This window comes from Acinonyx jubatus, chromosome C1 (genome assembly GCF_027475565.1).
Source record: "Acinonyx jubatus isolate Ajub_Pintada_27869175 chromosome C1, VMU_Ajub_asm_v1.0, whole genome shotgun sequence".
NCBI lineage: Eukaryota > Metazoa > Chordata > Mammalia > Carnivora > Felidae > Acinonyx > Acinonyx jubatus.
The window spans coordinates 103,361,111-103,378,850 of record NC_069381.1 but is presented as its reverse complement, the minus strand read 5'-3'; the positions used below and the strand labels follow the sequence as shown (position 1 = coordinate 103,378,850).

General features: G+C 42.2%; 1 protein-coding gene and 1 long non-coding RNA gene across 3 annotated transcripts; one reads left to right on the top strand and one right to left on the bottom strand.

Moving 5' to 3' along the window:
* Positions 1–3,882: 3,882 nt before the first annotated feature.
* MRPS21 (mitochondrial ribosomal protein S21) lies at positions 3,883–15,777 on the bottom strand. 2 transcript variants are annotated; one of them, XM_015084863.3, is made up of 3 exons: positions 15,640–15,777; positions 15,114–15,229; positions 3,883–4,666 (listed from the first exon to the last, which is right to left on the bottom strand). In XM_015084863.3, the coding sequence occupies exons 2-3, from the start codon at positions 15,194–15,196 to the stop codon at positions 4,486–4,488; spliced, it is 264 nt and encodes an 87-aa protein (XP_014940349.1). In that variant the 5' UTR covers positions 15,197–15,229; positions 15,640–15,777; the 3' UTR covers positions 3,883–4,485. The 2 variants fall into 2 exon arrangements, with proteins under 2 accessions (XP_014940349.1, XP_014940350.1); XM_015084864.3 differs by lacking the exon at positions 15,640–15,777 and adding an exon at positions 15,409–15,628.
* On the top strand, positions 15,739–16,220 carry LOC113598304 (uncharacterized). The gene is made up of 2 exons (XR_003418990.2): positions 15,739–15,953; positions 16,080–16,220. It is a non-coding gene; the product is annotated as an uncharacterized LOC113598304 (long non-coding RNA).
* The last annotated feature ends 1,520 nt before the right edge of the window (positions 16,221–17,740 follow it).

Below are 17,740 nucleotides of genomic sequence, written 5' to 3'. Positions count from 1 at the left end.
TACTAGGTGTGATTCCTTCAGGTGATTGAGAATAGGAATCTCTATGTAAAAAGAATATTGTGAGGATTAAATATAATGTATAAAACAATTATTGTGGTACCGGCATAAGGACACATAAGGACAGCCATATAGACCCACAGACAGAATAGACAGTCGAGAAAAAACCTCACATATATGGACTCGTGGATTTTTAACAAGGGTGCCAAGACTATTCAATGGGGAAAGGGCAGTCTGTTCAATAAATGGTACAGAAAAAAGTGGGTATCCATATGCACAGAATAAAGTTGGGCCCCTTCTTCACATATTAAAAAACCAACACAAAATGGATCAAAGATCTAAAGTTACAGACAGAAACTATAAAACTCTTAGAAGAAAACATTGGGGAAAATCTTCAAGACATTGAATTTGGCAATGATTTCTTGGCTATGATATCAAAAACACATGCCACAACAAAAAATAGATAAATTGGACTTCATCAAAATGTAAAACTTTTGTGCATCAAAGGACACTATCAAGAGAGCAGAAAGACAACCCACAGAATGGGAGAAAACACTTAGGAGTCATATATCTGGTAAGTGATTAATATCCAGAGTATATATGAAGAACTCTTTAACTCAACAACTACAAAAAGCAAACAGATTCAAAAATGGGTAAAGGACTTGAATACACATTTCTGCAAAGAAGATCTACAAATGGCCAATAAACACATGAAAAGATGTTCAACATCATTAGTCATCACAGAAAAGCAAATCCAAACCCACAAGTAAAAAAAAAAAAAAAAATCCATAATGAGGTATCACCTCAGACCCATTAGAAGGACTACTAGCAAAAAAATTTAAAAAACAAAACAGAAAATAACAAGTGCTGGTGAGGATATAAAGAATTTGGAATGCTGGAGTGCCTGCCTGGCTCAGTTGGTAGAGCCTGCGACTCTTGATCTTGGGCTTGTAAGTTCATGCCTCACCCTGGGTGTGGCTTGAAATCTTAAGGGGCGCCTGGGTGGCTCAGTCAGTTAAGCGTCCAACTTCAGATCAGATCATGATCTCACAGTTTGTGAGCTCGAGCCCCACTCTAGGCTCCACACTCTGCACTCTCTCTCTCCTTCTGCCCCTCGCGTGCTCTCTTTCAAAAAAAATCTTAAAAAATGTATTTACTGAGCATTTCAATGCTGGGCATTATACTGGGGCACTGGGAATATACTGATTCAAAAACAACAACAAAGTTACCCCCAGGTAACTGAAAATATAATGGAGGGAGAAAGGCAAATAAGCGATAAATCACAACAAATTATAGAAATAAACTATTACAATAGTAAGCTTATAAAGATAAATTCAGGAGAAGAAAAGTTGGTAAAGAGATCAGGTTAGTTATCTCGGAGAACTGAGAGCTGCTATATAGGCAGAGGGAGAAAACAGGACATCCCAGAAGTGCATTTGAGGGCATCAAGTGCCTAATCTGAAAAGCATGACTCAGTCACGAAGGGCCTTAAATGCCATGCTAGTAGTTTGGATTTTATCTTGAAAACAGTGGGAACCAATTACCTACTTAAGCAGGAAAGTGAAATGATCAAGGCTGCATTTTTGAAGAATCATTCTGACCTAAGGGTGGAGGGACTGAAGGCCAGGTGACACTGATGCAAAATGGTTAAATGACTGTTGTAATTCAGAAGAGTTATGACAGTAGCTGGGACTAGGGTTGTGGCACTTAGTCCTCAAAACAGGGATTAAGTAGATGTAGCAATGGTTGAGTGTGGAGGAGGAATCAATGATCAGGCTTCTGTCTGGCACAACTGAGGGATTACTGGTAACGTTTACTATGTGCCAGATACCATGCTGAGTACTTAAAATTAATGATCTCATTAAATTCTCACCAAAAACCTGTATATTCAATTATTCTCATTTTACAGGGAAAACTAGATTTTATGTTAAATAACTTGCCAAGGTCATGATCAAATCCAGATCTAAGTAAAAAACTACTTATGTAAGATAACTGGCACACAGTGGAAGCTCCAACATTTTCCTTTCAATTACTTACATTGAACACATCACTCCATTATTACTTTACCTTGTCAATATTCAGTGAGTTACTATTCCTCAATGTTTGCAGCCAACAGATAGGGAAACTCTCACTTCATACTTAGTGCACTTCTAAAAGCATTAAAGTACAATGTTAGAGTTACACAACAGAGTCCCAGTTTTAAATGGGTACCTGTTTCCAGAGCACTAAACATTTTATGATTCTTAAATTATGTATGATTAGAATCAACCTGCCAGAGCAAATCCTGTGGACATCTAGGAAATGTCACAGATGCTGAAGATCACGATAGTAGGTGTTGTATCTATCACTATGTAACTGGGTAAACCGCAAACCACCCTTCCTAAACCCACCAGGGACAAATGATTAAGGAATTTTCTACTTATTGTATGACCATGAGGTATCTTGTAGCTTCTCAGAACAGAGAGGACATCTTTCTCCCTGCCACAACAGCACAAGCCGACTGGAATTCAGGCAGCCAGCCAGTTACCCCTTTTCCATGAGGCCTTTCAAAGGGGCTATCTGCTAAAACCTCCCTGTTCACTGCTCTGGGGGACACGGACAATGGTCAGGATGAATGACTAGAACAAGCAGAGGATAATTTCAGAGATGAAGGAAATTCCAGATCTTAGCCGCCCCTTGATATTTTGGAGGGAGCTCAGAAGCAACTGTAGTCTCAGAGGAACACTGCCAAGTAACAGGCCTGGCTCTACTGTCACAAACATACCCTTCCATTTTGGCCAAGGTCAGGCCTTTAATCTTTAGCAACAGCAATTGGCAGGAGGTGAAACAATGCCATGGCTCAAAATCACGCAAAAGTCATATATTAAAGACCAAATTCAGGGACTGAAAAGGGATTCAGAAGTACCAATGTATAACTTGAAAATGAAGTTGTACAAAAATAACAAAACTGAACACAGTCTATAAAGAATTTCTCCAACCACAAGTTACTGGAGGGCAAGGACCAGATCTTCTCTAAGCTACTTCTATGCTTTATTCACCATGGCCTGATGAGGGGAAGACGATCAAGCCTTGCAAGACAAGGAACATTGGTTCCAGCACGTCTTCTTGCAGGCCTGCCTAATCAAGAAATACGGTAATTGTGAAAGGGAGAAAAGACTAAAATTAAGACTAGAGAAATGTGATTTCATGCTGCTTTACCACAAGGGGGCAATGTTTGAACACTAGTAATCTGGAGAAGCTAGGGACTTAGTTTACTTCCTTTTTAAACCCCAGACTGAGGGCTGGAGCCTGGGTGAGAAGTGGGCTTGTCGCTCCACCTACTCACTTCATTTCTCCTACAGGGATTGGCACCAACTCTTTACTAGCAGCGTGGCTGTCAGGGGGCCAAGGCCAAAGGAAACAAGCAGAGCAGCTAGTCTTCCTACAGTGATCACATACTCAAGAATGCGTGTTGACAAGTAGCAGTGATGGTGGGGATCTCTGCCTGGAAATTACTTTGAGTAGTATGGGGTAGTGGTTCTACAACTTGAGCAGGCATCAGAATTACCTGTAGGGCTTGTTAAACTAGATTACTGGGCTCTAACCCTAATTTCCAATTCATAAAGTCTAAAGTAGGTCTCAGAATTTGCATTTCAAATAATTTTTTGGGTGATGTTGATACTGCTGATCCAAAGACCACACTTTGATTATCACTGCTGTAGGTATTTCTGGCTCTATGCCCTTAATCTCTTAATACTCTCCCATTCCCTCTTTTCTACCATTCACCTACTGCTTTAATTCTTCTCCACTATCCTCCTTTAGAAAAACTAAGGGAAAGACAGAAACAGGAGTGTTAGATTTATCTTAAGGATTCCTCTGGGCAAGGATTCTGGCATTCTAGTCTGGTTGATGGGTATTTCAGTAGCAAAATTTATTCCAAATACATACATGTTTCCTCTATCTAACAGTTGGTGGGGAGGGACAGTTCAGTAAAGAGTAACAGGTGCTTTTCCAATAATAAGGTCTTGATTTGGATTTCATAAGAATCGGGTAAAAAAATCATAGATCTATTCTGCTATATTTTAGAAAAGCTTCTCACCTCTCCTAGACTTAAATACTATAGCTAAACATACACAAAATTTGCCATTTTAACCATTTAAGTGCATTAAGTATATTCACATTGTTGTGTATCACCACCATCTGTCTCTGGAACTTTTTCACCATCCCCATCTGAAACTCTGTACCCATTAAACAGTAATTCCCCACTCCCCACTAGCCCTTGGTAATAACCATTCTATTCCTAGACTACTTTTTGACTCAGTTTCTCTTTCACTTAATAAAAGAGAGGGTCCATTGGTAACTATGGGATTACTTCTATATATGCAGGCCTTCTTGCATATATGTGATTGAGTTTATTATTATATAAAAAAGGGGAGAAAAAATGAGGTTTGAGATAGGAAGGAGACAGCTGGAGAGGGATTTTCATACTGGGCCTACAATCCACAGGCCTCAGCAGCCTTGCCATGGGTCTGCCCGATTCTTTCGCATCAAGAAATTGATCTTGCGAGCCATTTCCATGTTGTAGATCCGCCGGCAGGTTTCATAGCTTTCCCTCTGTCGTCGGCGACAAGGCTTTTCATAGTACCGCCGTCGCTTAATGTCCTCAATGAGCCCATCCATGGTGAGAATTCTGTGTAAGGGCAGGCAGTAAAGTTAGAAACTTGGGCTCATTCTTTCTGAATTTCACAGATGGCCAGAAGCCAACTGGCCAAACAACTGGTGTCTATAAAAATTATGTGAAATGGTGGTTATATAGCATTAACTGTCTACTTACAGAGGCCCCAAACAGGAATTTGTGGGATATAAAAAAGTAATTACATAGTCCTTGCTCTTGGGAAGTTTATGGTCAAGGTTATGTTTTCAATCTTTTTTCTACCACACCACACCTAAGGGATGTGACAGAGTCCTGTAAGAACACTGCCTGGGTAGCTCAGTGAGTTAAGCATCAGACTCCTGGTTTCGGGTCAGGTCATGACCTCACGGTTTGTGAGTTTAAACCCTGCTGCGTCGGGGCGCCTGGGTGGCTCAGTCGGTTAAGCGTCCGACTTCGGCTCAGGTCACGATCTCGCGGTCCGTGAGTTCGAGCCCCGCGTCGGGCTCTGGGCTGATGGCTCAGAGCCTGGAGCCTGCTTCCGATTCTGTGTCTCCCTCTCTCTCTGTCCCTCTCCCATTCATGCTCTGTCTCTGTCTCAAAAATAAATAAAGGTTAAAAAAAATTAAAAAAAAAAATAAACCCTGCTGCGGGCTAACAGTGCAGAGCCTTGCTTGGGATTCTCTCTTTCTCCTTGTCTGACCCTTCCTCGCTCACATTCTCTCTTTCAAAATAAATTAACAAAAAAAAAAAAAAAAAAAAGAGTGGCTCTCTATGGCAGTGATTTTCAACCAAGGGATCATTTCAGAATCTTCAGATGGAATAAGTCATTTGTAGTAGGAAAAAATAAATCACCAGGGGGTGATTCCTACATGTTCCTTAGTTGCAAAAGCCATCCCATCGCATTAACTGATTGATACAGCTGAAGTCTGGAGGCCTGAGATATCCCTGGGCCTACTTGGGGAAAGAAGAGGCTCAATGATACACTAATGATACAAATGGGAACATTAAATAACAGCTTCACCCATCATTTTCCACATACACACGCTCTAACCACACTACTTTACAGACTACTCCCTGAACACGCTGATACCAAGTCTTTACTCAAGCTGCTTTCTCAGCCTAGAATGCCACCGCTACTTCCAGTTGCCAACCTTCTTAAATCTTTCTTTCAATGTTTATTTTTGATAGAGAGAAAGAGAACAAGTGAGCACGAGTAGGGGAGGGGCAGAGAGAGAGACAGACACAGAATGTGAAACAGGCTCCAGGCGCCAAGCTGTCGGCACAGAGTCCGACGCGGGGCTTGAACCCACAGACTGTGAGATCATGACCTGAGCCCAAGTCAGATGCTTAACTGAGCCACCCAGGCACCCCCAGTTGCCAACCTTCTGAGTGAAATTTTCCCTCATCTTTTTCATGCCAAACCTACATGCCACCTCTCCAAAAAGGTTTCTCATCTTTTTAGAGAATATCATTTATTTTATTGTATACCTATTTAGCAGTTATTTCATTCTGCCGTTTTATTATTTATACAGACATCTCCCTCATTAGACTGACAGCCTCTGAAGGCAGAAACTATGTTTTATTAATCGTTAAGGGTCCATAAATTGAGCTCCATCTGTTTTCTCCTGCCCACCCACCCAATTCCTTGCAATGCAGCTCCTCTTGTTGGATTTAAAACATATCTAACTCAAACTCACCTCTTTGTTCTCCCACAAAGACATCAGGCTTCTATAAGCTACCCATCCCCAGGATCCTGAGAGCTGTGGCTCCAATCTGTAATTTGTTGCTCCCTCTCAACCCATCCCCAGTTGGTCCTCAGGAGGTCTGGAGGCATCTGCTGCTGCCCTCCATTCCTGGCACTGTTTACATGGCCCCCTCCCTGCTCACCCTGGCCTTTTACTACAGGTAAAAAGTCAGTCACAAACACAGTTGGAGATAAGGAGGTTAAGTGGAAGAAGGGGGATAGAGGAAAAAGGAAATCAAAATAAGAGAAACCACCAGCTACTTCTGCCCAGCAGGAAACCCTATTTTGCTGCTATGTTATACCACAAAGCCCAAGATAACAATAATACATTGAACATGAACTTGAAAAGATGTGAGCTTTGGGTAAATTACAAATGTGAATAGACTTGGGAACCAGTGTCCTATGGGATCCTCTCCCAGGCTCCTGTTGTTTCATATTAAGAATGATTTAGGGCGCCTGGGTGCCTGTTGGTTGAGCGTCCGACTTTGGCTCAGGTCATGATCTCACAGTTTGTGAGTTTGAGCCCCACATCAGGCTCTGTGCTGACAGCTCAGAGACTGCTTCGGATTCTGTGTCTCCCTTTCTCTGCTCCTCCCCTGTTCACACTTTGTCGCCCCCTCTCTCAAAAATAAATAAACATTAAAAAAAATAAAAAAAAAAAGAATGATTTATAGGCTACTAGAAAATCTTATTTGTATAGATCAGTTTGTTAGTGATAGGGAAATGTGAGGCAAGGGAATTGCTGCAAATTCCCAGAAACCGGAGAAGCAGATAATTCAGGTTCTACTGGAAACATAGTTATGCCCAAAAATCATGTGGATCCAACACTAGAATCTTACAATAGAGAAGTAGGGCACCAAAGACCAAAAGACTCCATATCCTTGCTGCCTTTCTTCCTCAATTTACTCTTAAATGTTGGCATCCCTCCAGATTCTGACTGAAAACCTCTGTCTTTCTGGTTCTTCATGACTTCCTTAACCTTTACCAGTGAGCCCCAATGCACAGTAGAGTCATCCTCTAGAAGGTTTTTTAAAAAGTACTGATTCCTGGGCACCATTCCTCAGAGATTTTTTTTTTTTAAATTTTTGTTTATTTTGAGAGACAGAGAAAGCGAGCGGGGGGGGGGGGGGGGCAGAGAGAGAGGGAGAGAGAGAATCCCAAGCAGGCTCTGCACTGTCAGCACAGAGCCTGATGCGGGGCTTGAACTCACAAACCATGAGATCATGACCTGAGCCGAAACCAAGGGTCAGATGCTTAACTGACTGAGCCACCCAGGTGCCCCTAGAGATTCTGATTTAATTGGTCTAGAGTGGGGTTACGCACTAGAAATGTTCTGAAATACTGCCAGGTGATTCTCAGCCTCAACTGAGAACTGATGCAGACACGGTTGACTCTTTAACTCTAGTCCCAAACTTACCTTAGAGCTAGACTGTTATTTCCAATTGCCTCAAAACCTACACAGACCAAAGTTACTGTCTTCTAAAATCTATAGTGTTAATGACATCACCAGTTACTCAAGCTAAAAATCTGTGTATTCCTGGACTAGGCCTTTTTTTTTTTACTTCTACATCCACAGTTACCATATCCTATGAATTCTATAACCTGAAATAGTTCTTAGATCTCTTCCTTCTCTCCTTTCCTGTGGCCACAGCTCTAATTATTGTCCTTATCATCTTGTGTCTGGACTCCAGAAATAAGCATCTAACTGGTCATTTAATCAATTAAGTTTTCATGGAATCCCAAATCGGTACCAGATATTGTGTTAAATGCTGTAGAAAACAAACCTAAATATGGTTCCCTCCCCCTGCTGCATAGTAGAGGACAATTATACAAGAATTACAGTAGAGTGTGATCACTTCTTCCCTTCGTTCCCAAAGCACAGTGGTCCTCAAACTTTAGCATGCAGCAATCACATGGAAAACTTAAACAAATCGCTGTGTCACCTTTAGTTTCTGACTCCATAGGTCTAGGGTAGGGCCCAAGAATTTGCATTTGTAGTAAGTTCCCAGGTGATGTTGCTAATGGTCTAGGGAAAACCAATGCCATAGCACAGTTAATGCCTCTTCTAAAGCACTGATCAGACAATATCATATTTAACCATGTTCTATCTTTTCTATTTTTACTTATTTTGTAAGTTTTTAAAAAAAATTGTTATCAAGTAATCTCTACACCCAATGTGGGGTTTGAACTCACAGCCCTGAGATCAAGAGTCACATGCTCCTCCAACTGAGCCAGCCAAGCACCCCGTCTTTTTAACTTAAAAAAAAAAAAATTGTTTATTTTTGAGAGAGAGAGAGAGAGAGATACAGATCATGAGCAGGGGAGGGGCAGAGAGAGAGAGGGAGACACAGAATCTGAACCAGGCTGCAGGCTGTCAGCACACAGCCCAATGCGGGGCTCAAACTCACAAGCTGTGAGATTACGACCTGAGCTTAAGTCGGATGCTTAACCAACTGACCTACCCAGGTGCCCCTTTTAACTTAAAAAAAAAAAAAAAAGGTTTATTTATTTATTTTTGACAGAGACAGAGTGCAAGAAGGGGGAGGGGCAGAGAGAGAGGGAGACAGAATCCACACTGCCAGTGCAGAGCCCGACATGGGGCTCGAATTCACGAACTGTGAGATTGTGACCTGAGCCGAAGTCAGACGCTTAACCAACTGAGCCACCAGGCGCCCATTTTCTTTTTAATTTTTAAAATCTCCCTTATTGGAGTTTGTGCTTTCTAATGTTAGAGATTATTTATTTTTGTATTTATTTATTTTTTGCAAATGAATTTATTCATTTTTTAAAATGAATTTACACATTTTTGTATTTAACATAATGCTTAGCAAAGAGTGTATTATCAGTAAATGTATGATAAAAATGAATCCTCTAGAGGAGCCTGGGTGGCTCAGTCAGTTAAATGTCTAACTATTGATTTCAGCTCAGTCATGATCTCACGGTTCGTTGAATTTGAGCCCCACGTGGGACTCGGTGCTGAGAATGCAAAGACTGCTTGGGATTCTCTCTCCCCCTCTCTCTGCCTGTGCCCCACACCTGTGCGTGTTCTCTCGTGCTCTCTCAGAATAAACTTAAAAAAAAAAAAAGAATCCTCTGGGTGACTGACAAATGTCCGTAGCTCAAGGGATTAAGCACCTTTATAATAGCTCAGAAAGCCTCAATAATATTACCTTTCCTAAGATGTAACATGAGAGTTTAGACAGCATTTTCACATCCATGATCCTAATACAATCCTATAAAATTAAGCAGATAATGTCATCTTCAGGAAACGGAAGTCCAGAGAGACTGACCTGCCCAAGATCACAAAATGGAGCTAGAAATAGAATCTAGATCTTAAGTGCAGTGTTCTATAGTAGCATTCTGCTTCTCAAACAAAAACCACCAAGGTTCAGAAGACAAATTATTGTGGGGCCTATGGGCAAAGGAGACCCTGAGGAAGGAAAGGGCTGGGCTGGGCTCCTCAGAGTAAAAAAATGGAAGCCAAGAAGACACGGCACACTGAGGGAAAGGGATGACCCAGACATCCATCCGGATCTTGTTTACTGCTGTCTGATGAAGGCCACTTTTTGGACTAGTCTAGTACATTAGAGAAACAACAGAAAAAAGTCTCTGGGAAAATAAAAAGATTGGATATAAATTATAAAAAGGACACAGAGACTGTGTTTGAGGAGAAATGATTAAAAAAATCAGGGACCCCGGATATGACTTTACTAGGAAGAAAATCCTATTGGAATAAAAAAGACAGTTTAAAAGGAGGAGGAAAGAAATCTGCAAAAGGAGGAGGGAGTTTAGACATACTCAGGTAACCTACTGGAGTTTCCAAGGGTAAATGCCATTTCCAAGTAAATGCCTGTGTGCTCAGGCAAAAAAGCAAGATAAGAAAAAAGTAACAGAAGGTTCTAAGAGTGGAGGAAGGGAAGGATGAAAAGATCGTAGTCCCCAACAAAATGATAACACCATTGCCAAACAGTATTCCCTGGATGGTTCTAACTACTCTAACCCTTACCCTGACGTTTCTAGTTATCTTAAAAAAGCACAGATTGGGGCGCCTGGGTGGCTCAGTCGGTTAAGCGTCCGACTTCGGCTCAGGTCATGATCTCGCGGTCCGTGAGTTCGAGCCCTGCGTCAGGCTCTGTGCTGACAGCTCAGAGCCTGGAGCCTGTTTCAGATTCTGTGTCTCCCTCTCTCTCTGACCCTCCCCTGTTCATGCTCTGTCTCTCTCTGTCCTCAAAAATAAAAAGTAAATGTTAAAAAAAAAATTAAAAAAAAAAAAAAAGCACAGATTACCTTCCAAAGCTCCAGAGTCCCTACAGTAGAGGCATCTACTCATTTTTTAAAAATATTTTTTAATGTTTATTTTTGAGAGAGACAGAGTATGAGCAGGGAAGGGACTGAGAGAGGGAGACACAGAATCGGAAGCAGGCTCCAGGCTCTGAGCTGTCAGCACAGAGCCCAACACGGGGCTTGAACCCACAAATCATGAGATCATGACCTGAGCTGAAGTTGGATGCCTAACCAACTGAGCCACCCAGGCATCTCAACTCATTTTTAATAAAAAAGGATGCAGGAAGAGTTTTGTAGAACTCATGAAGTAAATAGAGGGGCACCTGGGTGGCTCAGTCAGTTGAACGTCCAACTTTGACTCAAGTCATGACAATTCATGAGTTCAAGCCCTGCATTGGGCTCTGTGCTGACAGCTCGGAGCCTGAAGCCTGCTTCAGATTCTGTGTCTCCTTCTCTCTCTACCCCTCCCCGACTTGTGCTCTGTCTCTATCAAAAATAAATAAAAAATAAAAATAAATTAAATAAATAAATAAATAAAAAGAACTCATGAAGTAAATAGAAAGGGTGTTACTAATGAGGGTGTTACTTCTGCTTCCAAATGTAGCTCAAGGACTAGCAGATCAAAAGCTTTAGAGTGAACAGATCAGCTAGAGTTCAGGCACCTGGCAAACTAACACTGAAGGAGAAATCAACTGCCAATTTTAGTGGAATTCATCAGATTATGTAAAAGTAGCTGAGCTGCCTGGGCTGGGGAGGTTGGGTGTGGCAAACTCAGATGTCAGTGTAGCCAGCCTATGGCAGGGTAACATGTATGCACAAGGACCCAATGGGCCCAGAAGCTGGCCTACCAGGAATAAAAGGGGTCAACTGGGCATACTTCCAGTGTGCTTGCCTTTCCTTGATTGGGGGCCAGCCAATCATGCAGGGCTTCCTAGCAACCCCCACTTTCCATCTCCTCATCCCAGGGCACTTGGTTATATAACAAGCATTTTGTGGCGGTCTCACTGGGCAGACACATAGGCCGTTTCCTTTGTAAGACTACCTTTGTGCTCCAAACACGCCAAAGTTTTAACCACCTCCCTCTCATCTCATTTGGTTTCCTACCTACTGCTGTAATTAGACCACAGAACATGAGACTAATTTTTAAACTATGAAACATCAGAAAGCTGAGAGATAAGGAGAAGCCTGGGATGTAAGACAGATATACAGAAAAGGTGGCCAGAGAGATTAGGAAAAAGCAGAGAAAAATAAAGAAAATTACATCAAAAAATACTGTTTGACAGGAAGACTGGGATACTCCAGAACCAGCTGGCTCACATTTTCATGTTTAAAGTCCTTGCCTAAAAAATTGTTCTAAGAGCAAAATATTTGTTCATTTTTTCCCCAAAGCTAAAATACAATTTATGGCATATATATATCTAACACCCCAAGATTAAAAGGAATAGAAATGTAGCTTCCCAAAGACTGACTGCAAATTGACAAAATAAGTATCTTCCCCAACGACTATAAAAATCACTAGTGTAGGGGTGCCTGGGTGACTCAGCTGGTGAAGCCTCCAACTTTGGATCAGGTCATGATCTCACATTTCATGAGTTCGAGCATCATATCAGGCTCACTGTTGTCAATGTGGAGCCCGCTTTGGATCTTCTGTCTTTCCTCTCTCTGCCCCTCCCCTACTCACATTCTCTCTCTCAAAAATAAACATTAAAAAATATACACATTCCTTAAAAACAAAATCACTACTGTAATACTTGTCCCCAACCTGGCACCTTCCACCCAGGAAAAAAGTATGTGTGAACTGCCATTCACCTACAAAAAGAGAATCTTAAAAGAAATATGGGGAGGGGTGCCTGGGTGGCTCAGTGGGTTAAGCGAGCGCTGGGCTTTAGCTCAGATCATGATTTCATGGTTCATAGCTTGAGCCCCGCATCAGGCTCTGTGTTGACAGCTCAGACACTGGAGCCTGCTTCAGATTCTGTGTCTTCCTCTCTCTGCCCCTCGCCTACTCACACTATGTCTCCCTCTCTCTCTCTCCTTCTCAAGTAAATATTTTTTTAAAAAAAGGGAGAGAGGAAAAAAAAGGGAAACAGGGATGTAAAAACAGATTCCTAAAGCAAACTCTCAATCATTCAAAATAAATAAACAAATCACCAAAAAGCAAAACCAAAAGGGTAAAAATTTCCTTACAATGACTTCCAATTATAATAGCAAACACATGGGGCGCCTGGGTGGTGCAGTCGGTTAAGCGTCCGACTTCAGCCAGGTCACGATCTCGCGGTCCGTGAGTTCGAGCCCCACGTCAGGCTCTGGGCTGATGGCTCAGAGCCTGGAGCCTGTTTCCGATTCTGTGTCTCCCTCCCTCTCTGCCCCTCCCCCGTTCATGCTCTGTCTCTCTCTGTCCCGAAAAAAAAAAAAAGAGAAGAAAAAAAATAATAGCAAACACATAATGCCTACCTATGTTTTATTTATTTATTTTAAGAGAGAGAGTATGTATGAGAGTAAGCAGGGAGGTGACAGGGTGCTGTCACCACAGAGCCCAAGGCGGGGCTCAATCATCAAGAGTTGGAGGCTTAACTGACTGAGCCACCCAGACAGCCCCAAAGCAGCTAATTTCTTTAAAAAAAATCAAATTTTTGCTTTTGTGTTATTTGCACTTTAGGAACAGGGGAGGTTAGGAGAGCTAAAGCTGAGCCTTTGGAAATTTGTTTCATCATCAAATAACAGCTGCCCTTTGACATCCTTCAATAATACAAACATCTCAATCACCCTGGCTAACAGACCCATCTAAATCTACCAAAATAAATTAAAGACTTACAGAGAAAGGTCAGAAAAATGGTGAAGGAATCTGTAAGACTTTTCCCAAATTCAGCATTTCATCTCACTAGCTAATTCACTACTGAGTCTGTAAAGACATTTATTTTGTGCTTCTAATATAAAGGCAGAGATATGTAAGGTCTATATATAAGGTCATTAGACATCTCAACCCTCTCACAGACATGCCACTGGGTCTGAAATAGGAAAGAGCTGGGAATGAGCAGCCACAGAAAAAAATAATATAGTGTATCTTACTATCCAGTACTTAATGGAGTATCTTTAGGAAACAGCTTCCACCCAAGGACAGGATTGGTATGCACAAACACAGAATGAAGTAATGGGGCTGAGACCTAAGACCAGATCCTTTTAAAAGACACACAATCCATCTTAAGCCTGCAACTTCTTGATTACACAGCTTCTGACAGCATCTTGGTCCTCATTTATTATGGTCTTCTGCCATCCAACCACCCACACCTAAAACTCTGCTAAGAACTAGATCATCTTTCATTTACCCTCTCAGTCCCCAAGAACCCCACTAATAAACCCAATCAAATAAAGATTCTTAACTCGAAAATTAATGCAACAGGTGTTTATTTTTCCAGAGGAAGTAGTAAACAATCTAGTGACATAAAGCAATGAGCACCACACTCGAAAGGTGTGTTTTGCACTCCTCTCTTCCATTCATTAATTGTGCGATTCAAGAAACGTAATTTAAATGTCCTAAGCTTCCCTTACTTGTGAAATAAAGCTACCACCTTATTGGCTTTAAGGTGGAAGCCCAACTCATATAATCTCTTAATATCTCTTTCCTACAATTCTTAACTTACTTGATTTACTTAGTTTTTAAGTTGATTTGTTTATTTTGAGAGTGTGTGAGCAGGGGAAGGGCAGGGGGTGGGTGAGAGAGGATCCCAAGCAGGCTTCACACTGTCAGTTAGGAGCCTGACTTGGGGCTCAAACCCATAAACCGTGAGATCATGACCTGAGCCGAAACCAAGAGTCAGATCCCTAATTGACTGAGCCACCCAGGCTCCCCCATACAATTCTTTGATAATTCAACTCAACAAGCATTTGTTTCTCCAAACTGTTTTACACTGGGGAGAGAAAATGATGAAGCAAGCCAGAAAATCAAAAGACTTACAACCAGTGGCAAGGTAAGACTAAAGAACTATTGGCCTAAGTATGATAGTAAGACATTCTTTATTACAGCCATTCTAAATCTCGTGATGTAGCATTCAGAACCAATCAATACAGCTCCTCTACACCCAGTTCATTTCCACTTGTATGTTTTTGCTTATGCTGTAACCTTCCTCTAAACCTGTTATACTTTTACATCTCTTGCTTGCTTCTCCAAGATCCCAAATCTGAATTTGTCTTTCCATTAGCCTTGTCCTCTGCCAATCCCTCTCTCGGATTTCTAATTATCATGCACTACATTCCTGCTTCCCAACCACGTTATAACTTGATTTTCCCTTTGGGTTCCTTAAGTCTTGGGGAGAGAATTCAGGCTGTGTATAAACAAACTTCAGACAGGTTTTGGGAGAAACTTCATCTTTAAGATAAAAAAACTAAAGGGCTGAAAAGGGAGAGAATAACCACCGCACTTCCCAAGACAGCTGGTCTAGGCACGATTCTGGTTACCTGTTTAGGGTCCTGTATGCACCTTCCACATTTCCTTCCTGTACCATCACAGTCCTGGCAATGAACTTCAGATGTTTTGCCATCACCTTGGGGTTTAAATCCTCACTCTGCAGGATCTAAAGGACAGTGTTGAAAGGGGGAGGAAATTACAGAGACCAGGTTAAAACAACAAAAACACAGAATGCCCGCTCTATCGAGTGGCTTACTCAGGATCTGAAAAAGCAACGTCCTCATATCTTAGAGAGTATACGTGAATCGTTATAAAGCCTGCCTAGTTCTCTGTGGCAATACACACCCTAGCCTACGGAAGAGGTGGCAGCAGGGGGGCACCACGGAGTTGTCGTGGCACAGGAGGACGGGGAGGCGCCGCAGCGTACTCCGTTATCGTTCACGTTCCCAGGAGTGTTGGGGCTGAGGGCTGGGAACGGAATCTTTCTCGGTCTTTATGAAGACGGGCAACCACGCGCAAGCCTCCCTTCCCGCCACACGCACCCTGCTTTCCCCACTGCCAGTCCCCGTTCCTCACCCCACGCCCTCCGGAACCAGCCTCCAGGAACCTGGCTCGCGGCCGGAAGCGGAAATACGTAATCTCCTGCGCCGCGCGAAGAAGTTAGCTGGAGGCGGGGGGGGTGAGGAGGGGAGGTAGAAGAAAACACCTGTGTGGAAACCATGGCAATATTGCTTCCAGCCAGAGTCGACGGATTCTCCACGCCCTCTCACGCCTCCTGCCGGACTCCCAACGCCTCCCCTCCGGACGCCACACCGGACAAAGCAAAATATTCGTTGCCTTAAAGTCTCCCCAAAACTGGTTCCTCGCCTTCTCCTCCCTCCATGTCTGAGGTCAGCGCGATTCCGTACCCCTAAATCCTATCAAATCTGTAACAGATATTTCCAGATTTCTTTTTCTGGAAGAAAAATGAGAGAAATAAACAAAGCTTCCTGAACACGCTTCCTGTTTTCTCAAAGGACACAGATTCTTTGAGATCTGCTTTTCGGGAAAAACAGCTTCAAGCCCCTCATCTGCTTAAAAACGAAGGAAAATAAATGAACAAACCACGAGTTGCCTATGAAATCATCTGCCCAGGCATTTCACGAAATAAAGTGAAATTACGAAATAAGGAATTGGGAAACACCTGCAGGTTTTAGAATCGAAGTCCCCTCCTCCTCCTCCTCCTCCCCTCCCCCCTCCCCCTCCTTTTCTTTTTAAGATTTTGTTCTTAAGCAATCTCCACACCTAGCTTGGGGTTGGAACCCACAACCCCCAGATCAAGAGTCACATGTTCCACGGACTGAGCCGGCCAAGTGCCCTGAACTGAAGACTCTTTTTATGTCGACTTCTATCCCTTTGCCTCTTAGGGAGACCTAGTAGAAACATCTCCTTTATTTCTTCTTCACTGTGGAAACCGCTTTTATTTTATTTGTCTCTGTTACTTATACATTTCCATTTGCGGTTATTCATATAAATTCAGATCTAGGAGCTACTGGAAAACAGTAGGGAAAGGCTCGAAAGAAGAAAGGTACACAAGCAGGTACTTGTGTAATACGGTTTTTTTGCATACTTCCCCTAACATGCACAGGCATGCACCAGCACACACACAGTTGCATCCTCATCAGTTACGCTAATAGAACTCACAAAAAACAAAAGCCTCAAACTAAGCCAGGTTCAAAGTACCAAACTAATGCTAGACTGGAACATCACTATGCTTATTAACAAACTTTTATTAAATGTCTACTCTTTGTTAGATGTTTTTGATACCATTCCAGTGCCTCTTGGATCCCCAGAACACAGTATGGTAGACGTGAAAGTTAAATAGTAAAACATCAGCATATAATAAATGCAAAATAAATTATATAGGCAACAGGATAACATGATGGGAAAGCACTGGTTTAGAAGTCAAGAGATCTGATTTCTATCCAAACTCTGATACTCACACGTCCTGTCACTTAAACCATTAGTCTCCAATTTATTGCCTACAGGTCAATCCAGCTCCACTCATTTTTGTTAAGCAAAGCTTTATTGGAACACAGTTGTGCTCATTAGTTTACATATTAGATATGGCTGCTTTGGGTTACAGTGGCAGACTTGGGTGTTGGAACAGAGCCTAAAATATTTACTATCTGATTGACCCTTGCTGACGCCTTTTTTTTTTTTTTTAAGCTTATTTATTTTGAGAGAGACAGAGACAGTGTGAGCAGGGGAGGGGCACAGAAAGAGGGAGAGAGAGAATCCCAAGCTGACTCCACACTGTCAGTGCAGAGCCTGGCACAGGGCTCAAACCCAAGAAACCATTAGACCATGCCCAAAATCGAGAGTCGGACGCTTAACCAACTGAGTCACCCAGGTGCCCCGACTCTTAAATGCTCAGTCTCTTTCCTCATCTGTGCTAATATCTGTCCTCAATCACACAAAATTTGTCATGGGAATCAAATGGGATAAAATATAAAATTATTTTTGAAATAAAGAGGGAACATAACATTTTTGAAAGTCTGCTATATACCAAACCTTGTACAGGCACTTTAAGTGCATGATCTCATTTGATGGAGTAAAGGGCCAAAGACAGCCTGTATATCATTGTTTATTGGAGAGAATTGTTGGGAGAAGGACTTGAGTTGGTCACTGAAAGAAT

What these genes read in the sequence shown, in the direction of transcription:
- MRPS21 (XM_015084863.3), bottom strand. Translation starts at nt 15,196, where the DNA reads ATGGCAAAACATCTGAAGTTCATTGCCAGGACTGTGATGGTACAGGAA. An exon ending in GCATACAGGACCCTAAACAG is followed by an intron (nt 4,667 to 15,113) that starts GTAACCAGAATC and finishes GCCCTTACACAG; the next exon opens with AATTCTCACCATGGATGGGC.